The 22,857-nt window shown below is 42.9% G+C and overlaps 1 protein-coding gene across 1 annotated transcript; it reads left to right on the forward strand.

The window, feature by feature from the left end:
• Window positions 1–2,044: 2,044 nt before the first annotated feature.
• T265_00116 (hypothetical protein) lies at window positions 2,045–21,490 on the forward strand (the record flags this gene model as incomplete). The annotated part of the gene is made up of 5 exons (XM_009163773.1): window positions 2,045–3,771; window positions 7,300–7,921; window positions 11,154–11,333; window positions 14,892–15,176; window positions 20,506–21,490. The coding sequence occupies 5 exons, from the start codon at window positions 2,130–2,132 to the stop codon at window positions 21,167–21,169; spliced, it is 3,393 nt and encodes a 1,130-aa protein (XP_009162037.1).
• Between the last annotated feature and the right edge of the window lie 1,367 nt (window positions 21,491–22,857).

The raw sequence follows: 22,857 nt of genomic DNA on the forward strand, positions 1-22,857 counted from the left end.
TGTATCGCGATATCTCAAATATCGTAGCGACTGAAACATGAGGCGTCCTGGTGCAGCACATTCAGTTGCCTGAGAACATCACAAACGAGAGATTCAGCTGGGTTCCAGGTAAGTCTCTCGAAAAAACCAAAATTAGTTTCAAATGAGTGTATATTCACTAATGTTCGGGAATTTATTTTCTCGGTTTGAGTAATCAGGTGGATCTGGCCCTATCTATGGCACAGTGTCATGTGTGATCTCTGAAATATATAGAAATATTGGTGGCTTGATTGCGCTAATTGACTGTAGATCAAGTGACCGCTGTGAGCTGGACAATTTGCTTACGGACCTTTCCAGAGGATATCATCGGCATGCGGATGATGATAAGGATGATGATGATGATGGTGCACACTGGCGATGTTTGCCAGCTGCCAAGCTCAGCGAACAGGTCAACAGTTACGTGATCCACAGCCAAATAAGTAGTCATATTCACCAAAATTTCATTAGAGTTCTATGGAAATGAGTTTATCTTCGTATGCAAATCCTTAATCAGGAGTCTAGAAATGAAGTAGTCCAAAACACAGCAGAGGAAATAAAAATAACCATGGATTCCGAGAAGTATACTCATTTGCAAATCAATTTGGTTTTCACGATGGACTCCACTGAATCTCTCGTTTATGATATTCTACAACTGAATGCGCTGCACACAGATCGTCTGATGTTTCAGTTGGAACGATATTCCAGATATCGCAGTATACTTTCATAAAGGAAAACCAAGTTGGTTTGCAAATGAGTGTATTTCTCGAAAGCAGTCAAATTTGGGTTCAAATAAAACATAAGGTTGGTGGAAACTCGGGGACTGCGCCTACCTGATGAGCCTCAAGAAGGACGAAACTGGTCATGCTCTCTCGAAGAGTTTTCACCAACCGTGTGAGTAGTTTTTATTGTTTAACTATGTATTTCCTAATATCCACTTGAATGATGAATGCACAGCAAGAATGTGTATGCGAACCAAGATGATTTTTCACTTGCCCGATGTGGTACATTTTCTGCTAATCATCTTTTGTGCGAACTTCCTCAGCCGGCAAGTTTGCTAAGAAAATGGTCGGGAAGGCAGTCACATCTATACTCTTATAAAGCCTGCGTGCAGATGACACATATGGTCAAACCAGAAGAGCAAGAAAAAATTCGAGAAGACCCAATTTTGCATCTTGGTTAGACGAGTCTTAGTCCTTGTGAGCAAGTCTTCCCCGCTTTTCTCGAGTATCGCTCCAGAAAATTTGTTCTGCAACACTTCTAGTATAGCAACTTTGTTCAAAACGGACGTCACGTTTTAGAAACTCCTAGTTTCTAGAGTATTCAAGTAAAATATATGTTTATCGACTTTTGCGTAGAGTCTTTATCCACGAGAATTTGTCACACCTGCGTGTGGTCACCCGAACGTCATTCAGCAACTTCATGAATAGATATTTTTATTTTCGATTCAAGACAGCCTGACACTTTGTAGAAAACTCTGAATTTAATTATCATTTGGTGGACCCGGAATCCTTCTTATCAAGAAAGCGCCTTCAAGTTGATGTGCACGCAATTCTTTTAAGTTTTTTTAGAAGTAGTAACCGGTTACCTTACCACGAAAAATGTGGCCTTTATAAGTCGGGACAGACTTCAAACTAGATATGTTTAAATTGCACATTATTTTTCTCAGGTTAAATAATTTCCCCAAAATGATGATCCGGCATGTAATGCACTTTGTCTACTACGGATGTGTTTTTTGTGACGAGGCATGTTTCCTCCTGAAAATAAAATATTTCTTCAGAGCACAAATTTTACTGCTTCACACAACTCTCACTAGGTCACATTAGAAACCGGTGACGTTGGTCAGCCTAAAAATCCTCGTTGCGTTTAATATTTTATGAATTTTCGTTCACAATGTTAAAATGAGTTATTACTGGAGTCCCTTGACGGCCAGGCATAGGATGGCAGTGTTGCGTCAACCTGAGCACGTGATCCTACCAAGCCAAATCGATCGAAACGGCCTTGCTTTGCTGGCGCTATTTAAATGTATTACAGCCCCTGGGATGTGGCGAATGTAACAAAACATGAATCCAGCTAGATGAGTGCTCTATTTCACACGGGAAGACAAAGTCATCATGAGATGGCCAGGCAAAGTACTGGAGGCCCGACTACGAGCATCACTGAGGCGGCTTTTTAGACGGCGAAAACGCAGATCTCAAAGGTTGGGTTTGCCTATGATGAGTAGGCCTTGTTCTGGGGAGAACTGTCCGAACTACCACGCAATCAGTCCATACAGTCGGTGGACAGATAACGATGTGTCGCTGGGATACAGACAGTCGTTCAAGGACACTTCTCCGGTTAGACCTTATTCATCCGGCATATATGGTATTCAAACCCAAGGAATAGTCAGTCCAACTTATTCTCCGTTTCTCAATGAAATCTGTACGAAGAAGCTCTCGAAGTCGGATGCCAGCGTCAATACCGATGTTAGTTCCGTATATCAAGTGCATGATGCCTTCAGTCAAGTAGAGCCCGGCGAACCAGATAAAATCCTAAACAATACCTATACCGATAATGCGATGTATCTACACGAACCGAGACATTACAGAAGCAATATGCTCACAAGCTCAACAGATTCTAAGGCACAAAATGAGTTCCAACCAAGGAGGGAAATGCAAAAACATATGAGTGCTACCTTTAACCCGAAGGCCTCAGAAATACAAAACGATATAATGCTGGTTGAACCATATTACACTGATCCTTCTCCAGTTGAAGGCACCGAGATTTCAAAGCGATCAACTTCTACCCCGAAAAGGAAACAATTTTATGCCGGAGATTCATATTTGAGAATGAATGTGCCTACACCGGACTGTTTACGACTGCCAGCTTGCAGTCCAAACATCAATACACGTTCGTCTTACGAAATGGACTTGGCTCAAAGACCGTCAACCGATGACATGGCGCCAAAATTTATATCATTTGAGCCGCAGATTAACGTTGGAAACAGCAGAAAACACTGCAATTTATCACAGTGTTCTTTTGCCGGCAACAACTGGATCAAGCTTTTCCATGATGAATCAGTACAACTGAAAGAAGAATCACACTCAACGACGTCAGGTCAACTCCAACTTATCAGCGACCTACTGGTTTCGCCTGTACAAGACCGGTCTCTATCTTGTTCACATCAAAAGTCGGCTAAAGAATGTGGCGATGAGGATATGCTACTGACAAGGCAAAAACGGGCAGGTATTCTAGCAAAGCAACCAAATATCCTTCATAGTAAACAGTTCAGGTCGAAATCAGCATATGAATCAGTGAAAGCCGAACAGCAAGCGGCAGGGAGCGGACAAGAGCATTCGAACAAGCTCCGCAGTAGTGCAATCAAGCCACGCGCAAGCGCGGTGTCCACTGATCGGAGTTCTGTAGGTTTTCATGTGCTAGACGAATGGGACCCTGGTACCGACTCCCTGGAGGATCAAAATGCCTGTAGTTCTCGATCCGGGAGACAGTCACTATCTAGTCAGAGACGACCAGGGTTGTCTCGTTCATGCAGCTTTGCGAAAAAAGCTCCAGAATCTTGCACCAGCTATCCGTCTACCGCGAGACGGCCAGCGGATACCGCTTCGCACCGGCTTTCAGAGACACAAATGATCTACCATAACTGCTCCATGATAAACAAGGAACTGCCAACCCGTCGGTCAGAGAAATCGGACCGTTCACTCCCTAAATCCACACTGTTCCCACATTCGGCATCAGATGATGGTGATGCAAGCAAACGTGAGTTCTATTTCCAGGGTTGTAAAGGCAACTGAACTAGTTATTTGATGTTTCTTGAGGAGATAGTTCCTCAAAATGACATTTATGATGAGGTGTACATCAGTACTTGAGTGCAAGAGTGTTACTTATCTTTACTAAAAGCTGATAGCCCTTGGTACTTCTTAAAACACCAAACATCATTTTGGGACTGCGACCTTCCTACTTCTTGATGGTGGTCTATCCTTCAAGAGGAAAATCTATGTGGCATGTCTTGAAGAATGATTGCATTTCGGCTTGTGGCTTTGGTCAATACCATTGTGTCATGTCACAGAAACTTAGAAGAATTAGTTAGGAAGTTTTTGAAACTAGTTTAGTATTTCGTCGTAATTTTCGGGGGGGGGGCATTTGAGAGGTCTCATCAGACCTGTGATGGTGGGCACGCCTGATTCCTCCTTACCTTGTTCCGGAGGTTCGATCATACTTTTAACTGAAAAACTGAACAGTGTCTCTGAGAATCACTAGTTATCACGTGCTTCACGTTGTTTCGTTGTCCGTATTTCATGGCGAACAGTGGTTGTTTATTTTCAGTAGTTCTTCCCAAAATGAAGGATCATAACAACGTGAAACAAGACTTGGCATTTCTTTTAGAATCTCCTGGCGTGTTGAAGTCGTAAACATCACCGACATTCCAGCGTCAGAATGCGTAGTAGTTCTAGGTAGTTCACTGTCCAAAATCCAACTGTTACACTTGGAAAAGGAACAGACGTGGAGCACCTCTTCAGTTTCAACAATATGATGACATCGACCACATGGCATGACGAACACTTTGTGTGGACCCTGCTTTCAAAAGTGGTAATCCTGTCGAGACAATGTATGGTTCCCGGCGAGTTACTTTCGGATAGCTACCGAAAAACCAACAGAAAAAGTCGGAATATCTCAACATGGAACCATTATGGACAAAATGGCGCGATAAGTGTCCACTGATAGACTGATTGTAATTTCCAAGCGTCCAATGAGTCCAGATTTGTTTCAGTGTGTAAATTAAAGTTTAAATTAGACCACGGGAACCTAATTTCGGATAAAAATCAATGCACTTCGGTGCAGTATAAATTTGCCAAGGTATAGTATAACCAAATAACTTTAGTTGAATCGCATTATCAAGCGTTACTGGCGAACCATGGGTCTTATTGGTAAAGATGGGTGAGGTTTCACAGCATTGTTTCTACGTAGTTGTGGAGCTGGTCTCCGTAACAGACTCAAGTTGTATATTCCTAAACTCTTCACGAGGAAATACGGAATCATAGTCTGAAACACAGCCTTTAAAAAGAGCAGATTTATCACCCTCATTAACGGCATTGCTTGGAAGATTTTTGAGGGTTTGTTGTGGGCCTGTTGCTAACATTTCTCCCTGTCAAGTACGCACACTGCCACCAGTTTGAGCGGTCATTTAAGCTAAGACTGTGAAACTCAACTGCATGCAGTTATGTGGTTTCCAAATTAAGTTGGTGGAAACGGGAGGCTCATGTGCTTCTCAGCCGAATCTTGAATTCATGATGTTCATCAAATAATGTGCTGCACAAAAGCCGCCTCAAGTTTTGTACGGAATTTTTTTAAGTTACCAGAACGTTCTCCATCCTATGAGACTACGTATAAACTGAGCTGGTAATGTGTTGGAATATTGGTAGCTCGGGTATATTAGTTGGTAAGTGATCAGGTAGCTGTTGATCTGTTCGCCGAGCTTGACAATCGATTTGCAAACGTTTCGTCGCCATTCGAGGACCTCAGGAGACCCAACCAACAGCGCACTCAAGATGTCTCCTCGAATGGTGATGAAACGTTTGAAAATCGATTGCCAAGCGCGGTGAACGGATCAACAGCCACCTGATCAATCACCAAATAAAGTGAGCTGTTCAGGAGCATTCACACTTTAGTTTTCTTCCCTTTCGGATTAGATTGGTGCGTTAGTTTTTAGGTTTCCAGCGGATACAATGAGTTTGCCTATGCTCGCAACGATATATTGGTAGGTTTAGTGCACTTGACCACTGAGAATAGTTTTGCATTCCTTGGTCACTTCTTTCCTTACGCATTTGCTTTCCTTCTTGTCTACATGCTCACTCACTAACATACCGAATTACCTAAGCAGCAAATCACTTGCTCCTAGTAATGCATCTGTCTCCTACAGGAGGAAGGACGCACTTCATAGATAACATTCAGGATGGAAGTTTCTATGTGGCCTTTGAAGGCACCGGGCTAGTTGTGATTAGCATCCATAAGGATAATACACCACAACGGATGAGGACTCTCTGAAAGCCTCAGCGTCGCCATTGTATTGTTGAACAAGTGAGGTATGCGCGGTAGGTTGTGACAAGGCTTCCGAAGCATCGATTGAAAATTTTCTTTTGCTCGTCGATAAGGTGCTTCGTCGACAGGCCCCGGGATAACATAAACGGCTGTTTCAAAGGCCTCACTTTTTTCGTCGAACAAGGAACTATAAGGCACTGTCCCATTTCATGGTGGCCCAGCATTCATTGTCATGTGGCCTCTGAAGTATTGTTCCTTTTGAGCTACTCATGGTTCGTTAGTAGTATGCAATCCAACTACAAACAACATAACAGCACGGGTTTCGGATGTGGTCATTCCGACTGGCTGTCTACAGTGCCGAATAAAGATCGGAAGGCAGACGCGTTCAGTAAACCGAAAATTCCCAGGGAGAGTGGCCGGTTTCATAATAAGAACCCTCAGCCGGATGCAACGACGTCTGTAGCCACATGTCACAAAGTAGGGAACTCAGTTGGCAGTTTGCCATACTTGATCAATCATGTTTCGCACGTACGAGCACAATTTGGTTAGACGAGATTTGGTTGCCTAATCATGCGGTGAACAAAGTACGGTAAGATAAGATTTAGGTTTAAAATGCCAAGGAAGTTTAAAAGCCTCAGGATTTTCCGAATTTTATGTTTATGTTCGCTAGAGTTGGGAGCTAGGGCCTAACCATTTGAACCGGAGCGCAATCTCAGCGGCGTAGTACCCTAATTTTCCAAATTGTGGTCTTGATTAGACCCACATTTTCGTCAGTTAATAAGTGATGTGATGGTCAAGCTCCATCCTCATGATAGACATACTGAAACGAGCAAACCTCCTGGTCTTAAGTGACCTCGAACATGTTTCTGTTATCGGTCTTCGAACGCTGCCCTGTAAGAGCTGTTACTAGTAAGTGATGGCTGTATGGTGACCAACAGCCTTAGGCCTGGATGCACCTAAGCTTATGAAATTGCTGCAGCTGGCAATGTTCCAGTGATATTTGTTAAGAATAACGCGCCGTGAAAATTGAAAGTGTCAGCAACGGAAGCATCTTCAGTTTGGAAATCTCTGGGACGTAGAAAAACCAGAATTTTCCTCACAATTTCTTCTTAGTATATATGTATGGGGCAACTACTACTCTCCTGTCTTAAGGCCAATCCCATGATCGTAACAAGCCCGTATTTGGTTTCCTAAAGGTATTGTTCACTTCGCCTTTAGAAGCTTGTTTATTCCGGTTGTCCTTCGTAGTTCGTTTTGAACGATCAGCTGATAGAAGCTCGATATCTTCAATACACAACCGGCGGTTTGCAGCAACCAAATCCATCACAATGGCTTCTTCAAAGCGCAGCTTTTCCAGATCACCATCGCAAATCAAGAAGCCTCAAAAGCAGAGAGGAGCCTTGCCTGCAAGCAATGATCACAACGAATGCCCTACGGGACGACATTCAGACATAAAGCCCGATAAACCATGCATCTGTCTACTGGTCAAACGTATGGTGATTGCACAGTCCAAACCGGTGCTCTATTCCTGGCACCTGCCACTAAAGAAGCCGGTTACCAATCCAAGGTTGTCTAGAAGCACTTCTGGAAAACCTACAGGATTTTCAGCAGAAGCAGAGCACCGAGGTGAGACACCCAGCATCAGCGCCGGGAAAACCCTTGTCCCTAGTTTGCCAAACTTTCAACTAGCTCGCCCAACTCGTATGGTTCGAGGTGGACAAGGCACCGTGGCATGGGTGACAAATGTAAGCACAGGGCAGTTCTATGCACTGAAATTTAAACAACGTGAAGGTCGATCGGATAGTACGTGGGCCATCGAACGCCGTGAGGCCAAACTGTTGCGTCATGCACGACACGACTTTATCGTACGGTAGGTCTCACCACCTGTGACAGCATTTTTTTCAGTACAAGCATAATGTTTCAGTAACTTTATAAACATCTATCCAAATTTTTTAGGTCGACACAACACATTGTGACGGAGCATGTAGCAATCATACTGGACCCAAATCGGCTTCAGGATTAGGCCAACTCGATTAAATTCAGACATTCCTAAATAAATATTCAGCTAGGTTTGCGAGTCTTGATGCTGATCAGATTTTGGGTTGTTGTTCTTGAGGACGCGAGCCACACGGCTTCCTTACTCCTACAGGCAATGTCAGTCTAACTGCCTGTTTGTCTTACGGTAGGTAGACTTCGAAACGGATTTGCTGGTCATAGTTGAATGGATGAACAGTTAACCGACCTTTTTTGTTGATACTATCGCGTAATTACGAGTGTTCTGTTTGAGTGTTCTCTTTGGGAGTGGACTTTCTATTCCGAATAGGCTACCAGTGCCAAAGTGGACTTGGAGCAGTGCGATTCCTAGGCAAGTACAGGCTAATGTCCGCACAAACTAAGTGCCTGGCATGGACCTTGACAGAATACAGGAAGAGAAACGCGACTATTTTCATTACGGATGACATAAAATGACTACTTTCGTGCTTATTCTTCTTAGTTCATCCACCACATCATTTCCTGCCGATGAGGGTTTGAGTTATGAGGGCTCTTCCGGTTTACAAAAAGTTGTGCGTCGGCCATTTGTAGTCGTGATGGTTCAAGATATTCACGGGCCAGGTGGATCCCACGGCAGTTTTATCGTACAGTACAGAGTTCTTGTTCCATGCCCAATTCAAAGTGGTGTGAACAGAGAGGTGGCCAACCTTTGACTTGACAGAGGAGTATGAAGGAGGTCACGAAACGCTTGGGTGCTGTCGGTGCTACTCGCCTTCCAGGATGAGGACCGCCCGATGTCAGTGACGTTCTTGTTGTCAGTTTCTCTCCAGATTGCCTGAGTGAATGTCTCGAAGTCTAGGCTAGTTTTAAGTCTAGTGTTAAGCTAGCACTAAGTCCCTTCCCCGTCCACCTTTACTCTCTTCTTTACAATAAGGCTTTCAAATAAATAATGGTTGTACGGCAGTGAAGCATCGGTGTTGAACACTGATATGATGCTGTCGATGATGATGACAGAGTTCTTGTTGTTGTTGTCCATGTGTATAATGATGACGGCTACGATAACAGTGTTATTGTTGATGAAAATGATACTGATTGAAAGAAAAACAGACCCAGAGCTTGCTCATCAAAAGCTACCACTTAAACTTGCCCAAGTACCGTTGAAACAGTCGAGTTCATCTAGGTTTGGTATACACATCCCATGTTCCGCAAATTTGTTCAGCTGTGTGCGATTTAAGAACTGACCGCTCGTGGGATTATAATGAACGCTGCCATGATTGTTGTTTAAGCATAGTATTGCTGGCTATTTCTGTGCTGTTACTGACAACTGTGATGAACACGATAATGATTTTGCTGTGTATACAATGTTGACCATGAGGATATCACGCATAACTGTGCACGACGACTCTCATGAAAACGCTTAATTTGTGTCGTTTTGAGCTAAGCTACTAATACAACGCTGAAATTTGCTGAAAGATAACAATGGAAGATCATTGCATGCTCGTCTTCTGGAGGTTGATTAAAAGTTTCCAGTGAAAGTCAGGAAGCAGCCAAGTTGAAGAGCTGACTAGAGGACGGAATGTGATATGTAAAATTCTTATTCATATTGATGTCGTTTGAACAAGTCTCCTAGTGCCCTAGGACACTTGTCGTGCGAGTCCAAACCAAACAGCAAAATCACTGAACTCCAGTTTCGCCCCTATTAGGGCTCATCAAAGGTGCAGTTCCTTGGTCATGATCCAATTTGATCTCCAGACGTCGGACATGCTAGACAAGCGTGTTTGCACAACTTAACCGGTGAACGCTAAGCGCAACTGAATCACTACGCCCGAAAAGGTGAACGTGCTCATGCTTGAGAGGTTTAATTGGTTTGTCCGAAGCCTCGAACGAAAACCCAGTGACCATCCTGGTTGTGGCAGTGTTGTGGAATATAGGTAGCTCGGGTGCGCTGGTTGGTTGTTCACCGAGCTTGGCAGCTGGATTGCAAACGAGGCGATTAAGCGAAACTACTCACAAGATTGCTGAAAACTCTTCGACCTTGTGAGTAGTTTCCTTTATGAAAATATACTTCAATATCTCGAATATCGTGCCAACTGAAACATGGAGCGGTCTGTGTGCAGCACTTCCAGTGTAGAATATTATAAACGGGAGATTCAGTTGAATCTCTCGTGAAAGCCAAATCGATTTGCAAATGGGTGCATTTCTCGAGGTGATTAAACGTTTGCCATCCAACTGCCAATCTCGGCCAACAGACCAACAGCCAATGACCTGGTTGTGTTTATCGATTGGCTCACCTGTCAAGACTGCCCAGTCTAGTAGCTGCACAGAGACTGCTAGACAATTGCTGATCAGTTGTACATCTTAGTTAGACATGGCTAACTGCTCATTACCGAGGTAGTTTGTTTTGCAATCGGACAAGCTACAAAGTAAACAGAAATGTTGTCATTTGTTCCAAAGTCTCCCTATGTTTCCGAGGTGTGAAAATTTTTTCAGTGCCTTCGCTCATTTATTCCACCGTCACGTTTTGGCTCGGATTGATCTGTAGGATCATGCGGTCATAATATTTAGCAAAATTTTATCCAGGCTTACGTGATGAGGCATACAGCTGTTGTTTCCTTTGATCTATTTTGACGTGAATGTTGAACTGTTTCGGTGGATGAAAAGAACTTTTTTGATGGAGCTGCGAAAAAGTTCAGGAATAGGTAAGGGAATAGAACATCCACTTTGGTTTTTGATAGGCGATGGCTCCATTGGCTTTTAATACAGAGGTTGTAGCTATTTAGTTGGCTGTCAGCTCGACGTTATCCAACAATTATCCAACAAGTATGATACAATCTGATGGTCTAAGAAGATATGAACAACGAATAAATGTGTGCGCGAATGCTACTACATACAACATCACTAACGCGCCATTTGTCCACGAAGATGAAGCGACATGGTTGTGGGTTGTGTGGGGTTCTTATTAGTAGAAAATTGAAGCAATGGAGGTGCTTCTTGCTTAGGGTTCTGGTCGGTCAGATATGAAACCCCTTTTTAAAACATCCCACTCGCCGAAATCTAAATTATACGAAGCCGGGTCTTCTTCATTACCATATCTATTCTTGTACAACCAGGCTGTTCCACATTTATGAAACAGAGGACACACTATTCATGGCTTTGGAATGGCTGGATGGTGGATGCCTTTGGAATCACATAGCGCGAACGGGAACCCTTCCTGAATGTTACGCCACCTACTACGCAGCCTGCATACTGTGCGCGCTTCGTTACCTACACTCCATTTCCATTGTTTACAGGTAAGTGTTGCATCTTCCACACACTAGACAGAGAAATTTATGCGAGCGAAAATACATTTGTGAGGCAAGTGAGGTTTGAGAGACTCCGTGGCATAAATATTCGACATATACACAAGTGGGTGCTTTATCTTATATGGTGTTTTCTAAAGGCTTTTCAGTTTTGCACCAACTAATGAGTGCTTGTCATATGGTTTCTGGCACGAGCTCTGACCTTTCACAATCCAGGCGAAACTTTTTGTGAAGGTGAATACTCTTCTAATGTACAACAAACCTGATGGTGGAAATGCTCAACATGTTCGAACCACCTCAACCTTGATATGACTACCTTGTTAAAAGAAAAAAATCGCGATGAACATCAGAGAATTTTTGCTGGTGATTGTGGAAAAAACTGAGATGTAGTAATCAGACAGGCTTAGTCATCTTAGTGTTCGGTACAAGAGTCATGTAATGAATGACAACTCGTTTTGTTTGGATTGTCCTTGTTGAGGTTTCGCTACTCTTGTACTCGTCCTTGTTTTGCTGTTCTACTCACTATGACAAATAAAAAAGAACGATAGCCTGAGACAGTCTTCTGTGGAACGAAGGAACTACTACAGTTCTGTCTCTACAGCAGTCCCAGAATTGTCCGCAAGGTCACGCTAAACTGTTTGTCATGTATTGGAAACCGCCGAGCATAGAGGGCCCTATTCTGATTGGCTCAAATGCTGACCAATAAGAACATCTCATCTTCTGATCCATAGCCAGTTCACCCTGCATTCTTCTAATCGATACAATGCCCGGTTATTCCATATTGACACCGGACAATTCTTCAGTTGTTTGTCGAGTTTGTTTACGAGCGTCTTCCGGTGTTTTTTAGGCCATGCAAGGGCTTACGTAAATTTTGGGTTCTCGTGCAGTGAGCTTTATTCAATCCAATTTTTTCTACGCCGTAAAATAATGGACATAACAGACATTAGCTGGGTTGTTGGGTTCTGCGTACATTAAAAATGCGTCAAATGCTAGCGACGATTTCCTTCTGCTTTTTGCTGCTGTTTTCACCCAAGAGCACTTAAGAAAATAAAGATCCTGCAGCAGCAAAACACAGGTGAACATGCTAATGTTGGCTTGACGGCCTTGCCACCGAAACTCATCAACTGAAGTGCATCGTATTGTCTGGTCTGGGTCAGTGCTGTACGTGGGTTTGTAGACAGCCGTTCTCTGATCTTTTTTCATCACATGGCCCGGATCTGTAATGTTGGATTATTTTGGAGCATTACGATTGAGTAACCCGTACGGTTGTGGTAAGGTGTAGGTCGTTGCAGGAAATCCGGATTGGAAGTTAGATATCCACGCTATAAATTTTTAACAAGATTGTGCTCGCTGTTGAATTTTCTGCGTTTATCAAGGAGAAAGTAAATGGAACATTCGCTCTGCAAGGAATGGTACTTTAGTTTTTTTTTGACGTAAGACCACAGGTATCTGTTATTCAGGAATGCGTTCTTTTATTCTATCATGAAATTTTATGGGCCACTGAGAATTGGGTGTCAGCCATACTACCGTCAGACACTTGACGTCTGATTCTTTGTTATTGCATGGAATGGTGGCAGAGGTCCACGGCAGCATTTTAAAGACCATGTAAAATGTCCGACCCTGGTGCGTGCTCTCTTAGAGAGTATGGCTGCGAACGAATTATTATCTGCCCTTCCACTTTCCTCTTACTTGTGTCGCCCATGACATCTACCTTATAGGGGAGGGGTTAGTGTGGAAAAGACCCGAAAAAAATTTACTAGGGTTTGTTTGATCCGTTCTTTAAAGGGTTTACAATCCGAAAGGAACTATACTGTACCGATTTCTTAGGCTTTCTGGAGCAAAAGCTACAATCTTCTGCTGGAGATAACACCCGAGAAACTTCCGCCGCACCAAACGGTAACCGTTGCACTTTGTGCATCGGCGTGAGCCATCAACACTAGGCCTAGTTTCCTGATGGATTATTTGAGTGGGTTTGACACTACTGTCTTATAGTGAGGAACTTACCAATGAGACAGTCATTTTTAGGATCCCAGCTTGCGTGCTGTAAGCCCCACGAGAATAAGGAACATTCATTTGGACTGCGAGCGGACACTAAACAATATGAAGAAGCAGAAAATCTCTCCCACGCGCATCCGACAGTTGCAGATATGTCTACCTACTGTCTGCTTATTAAGTCTGATCGGTGAATCTGTTGTTGTATGATTTCGAATACCTTGCGAACAGCGCAGTGCTGCATTTTGACGACGAACTGTAAATAAGGACCAAGTTGTAATGCCGCCGTCTGTTGTCGTGCTCATTCAGAAGCAAAAATGCTTGGCAGACGCTGGAAGTGATTCTTCATGATCAGCGTTGTACAAGCTTTTGGCTAACAAAAGCCATCCGTATATGTGTGCCCTGGGTACGTCTTATGAAAGGCACTGCCCTCTGGACACAGTTCACACACAACGCGAGTTTCAGCTGTCCCCAAACTTTATTAGTACGGACCACCAGCTGGGTGTGCTGACGGCTTCATAACTATACCCTCCTGTTCGACCTCCGTTCATATGACAAGGGATTTAAACCGGACCAGACACAGAACTCTCATTTGGTCGCACACGCAGCTAAGTGTAAACCACAGACGGTAGTGCTGATTGTGCTCGGGGGGTAACTGGAGTACTTGGAAGTGACCAGCGAATCCGTACACATTGACAGACCATTCTGCTCAGCAGACCGGAGCCAGTGTACAAGGCGGTTTGTTTACAGCAGATTTTCGTGCAAACAGACGACACTGCCTGATACTACACCTGGTTTTCTCGGCAGGCGATATAATTGCATACTGTACTGCTTCCAGCGAAGAAGAGGGAATGTGGATGTACGAAGTGAGTGCAGTATACTGTGCTCATTTATCACGAATGCTGTTTGAAAACAGCGCATTCCAGGGAAAAAATGGAATAAAATTCAAAATACATAACCGAACGCATCTTTGAGGGAATTTCAATGCTAAGTTATGGTACTACGCACCAATCATTGGCGACTCCGAGCTGCTTGGAGGCCTGACATTTTTAGAGTGGTATTCCCGACACAAATAACTACTCAGTTATTCAGCAAAAGAAAGCCTTGTTTGTTTGGGAATCATTGGAATTTGGCATACAAAGGTGCGCAAAGATGGATCGATTCCACATCATGACTTGGTGACATCGGAGTGCTTTTAATTGGTTGTAGACACCAACCTTCAAATAGGTTTGGAATTATCGGGTTGAATGGCGTAAACTAGTCGCAACGGCAAGCGAGACGTTCATCTAAAAAAATTACTATAGCCACGTATACAAACACTAAATTTTGAAGCCTTCTAGCTTTCTATTTCGCCGGAGAAATGTCTCCTGGATATTGCCGACTTTTAATCAACTTGTCCCCAAAACTTAAAAAACGACACCTGCTTGCATGTAGCTATGTGCTTAAATATAAATACAATGTTTTAACATTAATGAAGGCCTTTGGTAAGAATAACAAAAGTGTTACTCAGCTGTTTTTTAAGCCTAACGCTGAATGCCTTACTGGCCCTACTTTTAGAGATATGAAGGCAGAAAATGTTGTCCTTGATCAACGTGGCCGACCAAAGTTGATCGATTTCGGGATGGCTAAACGGTTCAGAAGTTCAACAGAAGTGGATCAGAACCATGATTCCTTGGAGGAAGGCTCAAATGATTCGGAAGATTTTGACCAACCACCGACAAGATACTATTTCGCGGCGTATTTGGCACCAGAAATCTATGACCATTCGCAGTCGACTTGTCACTTCATTGATTCTTGGGGTCTGGGGTATATTCTGGTTGAAATGCTACTGGGGTATGGCATGTAAGTTCGGTCCGAAAGTTCCTATCTACCTTTTATCCTTCAATATACCTTGATACATCAGCTGTTAGTTGCGTTTTTTACAGACACGTTTGTTCTTCTGGATTTCAGTGCCATTCTTGAAACAGTCCTGTGTGAAAACATTAGCTAGCTCTTTCGACTGAATCCCTCTTAGAGTTTGCTACCTGAAGTGACTTACTAAAGCCATATTCTGTTATCCAGATATACTATTCTGACACAAAACGTGAACAATCGCAGCAAACGGGAACTAGTGTGATGCAGTTTATATGAATACCGAGGAAGAGACTGCCGACCAAGATGGCAAAATAAAAGTTGAAAAAACTGCATCTAGGACCATGCTCCCTTTCAAAGAAATTTTTTCCAAGTCACGTTTTACCTCAAAAAAATCCTTGGGAGATGAAAAGCGTGCTGAGTTACAACATGTCATACTGCGTTTAACGGGTTTTGGATTTATGCAGATCACAACAAAATTATCGGACCGCCCATTGTTTGCAGAGTAACGTGATTGCCATTGGGTGTAAGTGGTTTAGTTACTGATTGATTGGGAATCAAACTAGCATCGACTGGCATCAAAACAATTGTTGTGAAACACAGTCACTTAATGCCTTTTTATTGCCATGAACTTCGGTATGGAATATCGCTTGATCGCCTGGTGCGCTCGACCAAACCAGAAAAGACAATGAACGTGCGAGCCAGCTGCTCTCTTGATCACTGTCGTGTAAAAGCGGTCAAAAGTGTCACTAAGGGTACAACTCATCTGTCAAGGGCGAGTGAAGAACAACCAATGAAATCTGTCTCAAAGAAAAACGGTTTTTCCATTGGCAGTTATGTACTCCCGTCACTTCCGGAGCTGGTCTTTCTATTGGCAATGAAATCTGAATACTTACTTAGCAGGCTCAATACAAAGTACAGTCTGGTCTATCAGGAACTTGATGGTATTTCTGCAATTAAATTCGTCTCAAAAGTCATTCCGAGGTAAGGTGTTTGGAATACATTTTGATTGAAGCTTTTAGTCTTAGCTCGATTACAAGTTTGGCTTTTAAGGGACATAGACACAGAAGATTTGTGTATACTGTGTTAGCATGCTCTATGGCGTCAGAATAAGGTGGAAGCCGGAACTAAAAACTGGCTGGTCAAATAATTTCATGAAGGGAAACAGGAACCAACAACTGTTGATACTGAGGACTTGAACCCACGAAGTGCCGTGTACATCATTCTCCTTAGGACGAATAGCTAGATGTAACCTGGATGTATGACACAAAATCCCATTAACTGCTCAGCAGTTTTTGATTCGCTGATTTGGTGAACTGTTAAGGCATTCCAAACTAATATCTCTCTCCTGAAGCAGGTCTTTTGTGAAAATTTCCGTGCACCTAACACGCCCATTTATTTGGAGTCACATAATCCCTTCTCTGAATCCGACTGACAAAAAATTTATCTCACGTTAGGACAATTAACAATTTAGGCCATGTGGACCGAAAACGGTTCATTTCCTCGTCTTTTTCGAACAACTGTGAGCTGTGCCCTCATAAGCTTGAAGCACCCCATTACATTTGTTGCATCCTGTCCCTTGACATGGGCGATTTGGAAATAGTGTACGGCTACTAACAGTCCTGGGCGTATACTCAGGAACTGGAATAATTTATACTGCCACACGTAGTCATTCATTTTCAGGCTTCTCACTCCTGTTTTGTCCCACTAACCTTTTTTCTAGGGCGAGAGTTGTTTCGGATCATCAGTAGAAACTGCAACCACTATCCGCATCACGGTTATATAACAGGTACTGTGAAACCTACTCACACTAACTACTCCCTATCAGATTAGATGCGACCCCATTTTCATGTCAGTTACTCGTCCATGTTGTTTTTTGTTTGTTTTGATCGCAGGATTTGGTCGTCTTCATTATTTTGACTGCTGGATATGTGTTGACTTGATAACCAGAACCCGGAAGCATCAGTGCTCGATATTTGTTATCAGTGCTATTCTGTTGCCCTCGCCCTCTCTCTTGAGGTGTTAGTTACTCCCCGCAAGCCTTAGCGACCCGGTAAAAGGTAACCAGTCGTGATACGATAGGTCTCATCAGTAGACTCGATAACACATTAGTTAGATGACAATAGAATGATTAAAATTCGACCTTGGTACGGCTGTTTTTTACCCTTAGGCTGTCACTTCTAATTTATTCAATAGGTGTGGACATAACTACTTTTGGTACTGTGTTGAAACGTTGGTAGTTTGGTTGTTAAGTTTATTGGTTTATTGGTTGTTGATCAGGTGGCTACTGATCTGCTCGCCCAAGAAGGGCGAAACCGGTCGTGGGCTGTCGAAGAGTTTCCAGCAACCTTATGGTTAGCGTACTACGCCTATGCATGTGTCGCAATATCTTGAATATAATAACATCTGATACATGAGGTGACCTGGTGCAGCACATTCAGTTGCTTAAAAACATCATACGCGAGAGATTAAGCTGGGTCCCAAAAAACCAAAATTGTTTGCAAATTAGGTACATAGGTTTCTTATTATGTACCTGTCCAAGAAGAAAAAATGTTTTTCAGACACTGAAAGATGTCTGTTTTTGGGCTCTAAGAACTAACTGGTAATGTGTAGACGCTTTCACGCGCATGTGGTGCAAGAAAACTGCTTTGAAGAAACCACAATGAAAACAACTAAGAAGAAACGGTAGGCGGGGGTGAAGATGGCTTATCGATGAAGTTGGCTTTTTACAAAAGTTTGGAGCCGGTTTCACAAAAGAACATACAATGGGCACATAAAAACTAGGCAGCTGTGTATAGTGTGCCATCATGCTTTCGAGAGTCAGACCGCTCCTGATTTCCCCGAAAAATTTCATCCAGACACTACTGTGTCCGATTTAAGTAGTTAAGTGGAATTGAATGGTAATTCCTTCTTTATCTCGGGGACAGCGGCTCAGATGAAGTGTGGGCTTATAAATTCGGCTCAGTAGTGTTTCTCCACATAACGTCATCGTTACCCTTCGCCAATTTTGCTATTCCCCAGCGAACTATTGGCTGCATTTCCACTCCATTTTGCTGAAATATAATTCTTTCGTACAACAGTGGCCCTACCATTTACTAAGCTATGTCACGCCGCTTTACGTTAGAGGCAGGGACCGAGTGACTCATATTTTTAATTTTCCAGAGTTCCAAAAAAGCTCGGGTGACAATATTTAGGCACTTAGTGGTTGCAGTAGTTAAGTATTAGTTAGCGAAATAAACTTCAATTAACAAGAATGCACCTTAGGATCAACCTATGGGCACTGCGGGACAGTATGGGATGAAAAGGATACATCTTATCTGCCTAACTTATTGCTTACGATAGTCCGAACGGTTGCCTAGTTAAAACATGAATTTGCGGCTAATTAACTAACAGGCCGCCAGAATGAAGCTGGCAAACATTGGATCCAATGGCGGCTTGCATTTTTCTAAAGATAATCAACCCATTTGAGAGTGGCATTTGGTGCGTAATACCCCTGCAAAGGGAGATTTTGATCACAGTCCATCGGGTACTATTACAAAGTTAAAATTAACGAGGGGACAACAACAAGGAAATTAAGTGAATTCGGGTGAATAAAGCAGTTGGAGAGAGTTATTCAGTACAAAGGATAAGCTCATTCAAACAAGCTAGTGAGATTCGTTCGAGAAGAGGCTGGTGGCCACCAACACACCGAATGGAGACCATCAAAATAGGATAGCTCTAAATTCGTGTTGCCCTGGTTTGCCAAATCAGCGCTTAAGCCAGTTGTGTGCACAAAAGGGTCACTTTTTATCTGGATTGAAGACTGATTGAAGAGGTCTACCGACACATCTTCCGATGTGTCGTATCGTTTGTAAAAAGAACAGTTAAGATTTCACCATAACTTTAACTTTTTAAAAAATGTTAGTTAGACCTACTAGATGTTACTTTACAATACCACCAACTTGTTGACAGATTCATCTGAATCAGAGAGCATATTCTATGTACAGGAAAAACGTCAACTTTAGAAGTTCAGAAAAAATCATACCTCCCCCGGTGGGATAGTAGTAAACACGGTGTCAAATCAATGATATAAAACTTGGACAATCACTAACAACTGCTCAGCCGATTTCAAAGCGATTCTTCGGAGAGTCAGGCGTCTGCATTTTTCAGGTGATGACAGTGAGGTCAAATAGTCTGCAGGACAGTTTGCAGTAGATTTACTGTAACATATTAAGAGTGGATCGTACTGAAACTATGAGTTTTCCTCAAGCCCTTTAATTTTGGTTCTGACTGATTACAGTGGCTTGGGATGAGACTCTGTTATAGTTCAAGGGTTATCCTTCCTGATTTTTTGTTTATCTCCGAGGATCCGTAATTTGTTTACCTGCTCTTCTTAGGCAAGGTTGACAACATCTGGTTCTTTATTTGGGTATAAATCAGCCATGTTATTCATACACTCTAGCCGCCTTACAGGTCGAAAACTTTCAGACAGCTAACTAACCGTTGGATTTTGAAACTGGTTTAATTTGCCCGTCAGACTGGCCTCGAGCCAACTTGGTCTCTAATAAATCGTGAGAGCCAGAACGCATGATTTTTCGTGTAGGTTAACAAATAGGATTCTTCTTCGAAGTTTGTTCATTTTTATGAGGGCGCTTTGAACTCCGAAGCACAGATCTGAAACCAGTCGCATAGTTGATCGCTCCCAGCATTCTGAATTTTGCACAGTGACCACAGCTTTAAAAGAGTGAGTTTTACGGAGTATCCAATGCCATGTAAGCAAAAATCACTCAGTTAAAATATCCACCTGCCCCGGGACTTGTCCCAACTCAACCTTTGTCATGTGAAATAGTGATAGTCACTACCGACTCTTCGCTCCGATGCAATTAGCCAGCACACTAGCAGTTTGACATTCGTCACCAAAAACGGTAGGTAGAATATTGATTTCTTGCAACCTGTGTCTTTTTACTTTATTTGGATAAACTCGCAGATACGTTGTCAAGTAGTTCCGTGCCCGGTAGGGAGTGTCATGGGCTCGAAATGACCGTATTTTTGGCCAGCAAAATAATTAATGTTTGGTGGAATAGCCTAATCTGAAAGAGCTTGATCAAAGTATAAAGTTATTAGGATATCACCTTCGATAAGCCTTAGTTTTCCAGAAGCAGAAGGATGAAATATGAGAGAGTACAATGAAGCGGAATATGAAAAATACGGTTCTTTTAATCTACTATTCAGTACTCCCTATCTCAAACTTTATTTTCAATCCAACACTGAGTTCCCAAAACCCTCATTGTTCTGTAAACTGAATTGGTTTACTGACCATCTCTGACTTTCCCAACCTCAGTTTCTTGCCCATGCCTTGGGAAAAAGAACCGGGTCAGCATTTGAGTGTCGACTGGAAACTCAATCTACCCAACGACTCAAACTCGAGGCTGTCACATATATGCGGCGACTTTGTGCACAGAATGTTACTTCGCCTACCAGAAGAACGGATGACCCTGGAACAGGCAGAAAAGCATGCCTTTTTTGCACGTGTCTCATGGTCACGTTTGGGTACAATTAGGGGACCGGATCTATCGAAATGTCCGGCGAGGAACGCAACTACCACTCAACCAACCGGCCCGGGAGGAGGGGGAAGAAGATGGCTGACCAAGTCTGACAATATCACGCACGTACCGGACATGGCATTTGTTCGGGAGTTTTTCGGGACTGCCTCAAACCAAAACGTTATCTATACCACTCATGCGTTCGGACTGGGAGCTCGAAGATCTAAGGTTGTCAAGCCGATTCACACCAAGCCGAATGACGTCACATTTAATGAAAGTCGCAGCCTAAATTACGGGGCCACCGATCGGTATCGAGCAGTGAACAGTACGTCCAGGCCTCAAACCTCGCTAATCGAAAATGCAATCGAAATCCGTGGCAGCCAGCCTGGGCCGAGGGAAGTGAAAAAGGAAATCAACAAGGTCGTCCGAAATCCTCGTCGTCAAGGGATTTCAGCTAATTAGATGGTTTTCTCTGAAACTTTCTTGCCAAAATGAGTTTGATGAGGATATGTTGTGCACTGGAGTTCGTCGAAGTACGCTTATCTGGTGCAAGATCAAACGGCTGGTGTAAAAATCTGTTACGTCAACATACTGTGACAGTGTTCTGTGGAGGTCAGCACTGTGCGATGTGACACAAGCTAGTCAATATTCGTTTTGTTTGTGGTCATATGGGTAGTTCGTGGGAACACTCTTATACTCGATTCCCCTATTGATGCACGTCCGGTGCTGCTGTAAACTCTGTTATTTCCTTGCGCCAAGCAGAATTTATTGGCATTATCGTCGCCGTGGTTCTCTGCTTCGTAGGGGTGGCGAAAGTATGTATCCCAGTCGTTTAATCGAATTACCCTGTTAAGTTACTGCAAATATCCAGAAACAGGAGTAGCAAAAAGTTGACAAATAAGGGAGAACAGACAGATAACTTGCAGTTCCAAAAACACAGAGACCCTCGCACAAGATAGGATTAGAGAATGGAATCTCTCAAATTAGATTAAAAAACTTGCAGTAAATCAGGTAAATGGAGGATGAGAATGACTTCTTCAACCAGAGTTCGTGAATGGTTATGGATGGTGTCTGGTCATCCAAGATTGCAAATACAAAATTACGCATAAAAGAGATAGATATTGGTAATTTTGAGTATAATCGTTCAGTGAGGAACAACATTTAGCATTTAATTAGGTGAGTAAGTGGGATCAACTTTTCGAGAATATTTCATTCAGGTCTTATCTAGGAACAGTCTTTACAATCCATGGAACCATTTTCTAAGTGCAGCTGAGGTTCAAATACCATTGGAGAATGATCTGCAAGACACTGCAGTATTGATCAAAACAATTTTGATAGAGATATCGTTCTGTAAGTGAAAGCACTCTTTGCCGAAAAACCGAAAAGCACTGTACAGTTTTCTCCTCCTTATCAGAACTGGCAGCAGTGTGCATTTCACGAAACTCAGAGGTTTGAACCCCCGACCTTCCGACTAGTAAGAAAACAATAGAATGCTCGGTCGCGAGCCACCAAAACACTCTGGAATGTCGCCAAATGCGCACAGCCGATCATTAACAAGAAGGATTAAAGCGTTCCTTGGCCTCCTGATATGGGTTGACGCACATTGCAGGAATAAATCCCTGGTGAATTCCCAAACATTCTCGAAATACTAACAGGAGAATTTTTTGAAAGATTTCCTACCCAAACCTAGTGCCAAACGTGAAGCCACTGCTAGAGAAAGAAGCTGCTGTAGAGCCATCTCACATGGCAAATACGAGTTCACTCACCGTCGAAGGGGAGCGGTCTGGAACCATATCACTTAGCTTTCATCGAGTAAATGAACACTATTTTTCCCGCGTGTTACTTTTAGGTTTAGGTTTCCTGACTTATTTATTTGCTTACAAAATACACACCTTGTGTGTGCTTCCAGAACAGAGTGCAACAATTTTCAGTATCGTTGGCACCATTTTTTCGTTTGACAGGCACAAACTTACTGACCGGAAGGTTTTTGACTCAAACCCAACCTCCGCATCCCAACGGTTTCTGTCTAGGGTCGAGCAATCTGGGACCATCTCATCTTCGATGCCTCTCTCGAATGATCTGGCATTTATGCACCAAAAGCTTTTTACAGGAAAACGGTTACTTTTTTATTAAGTGACATCCACTGTGAA

The sequence above is a fragment of the Opisthorchis viverrini genome (genome assembly GCF_000715545.1).
Source record: "Opisthorchis viverrini unplaced genomic scaffold opera_v5_1, whole genome shotgun sequence".
NCBI lineage: Eukaryota > Metazoa > Platyhelminthes > Trematoda > Opisthorchiida > Opisthorchiidae > Opisthorchis > Opisthorchis viverrini.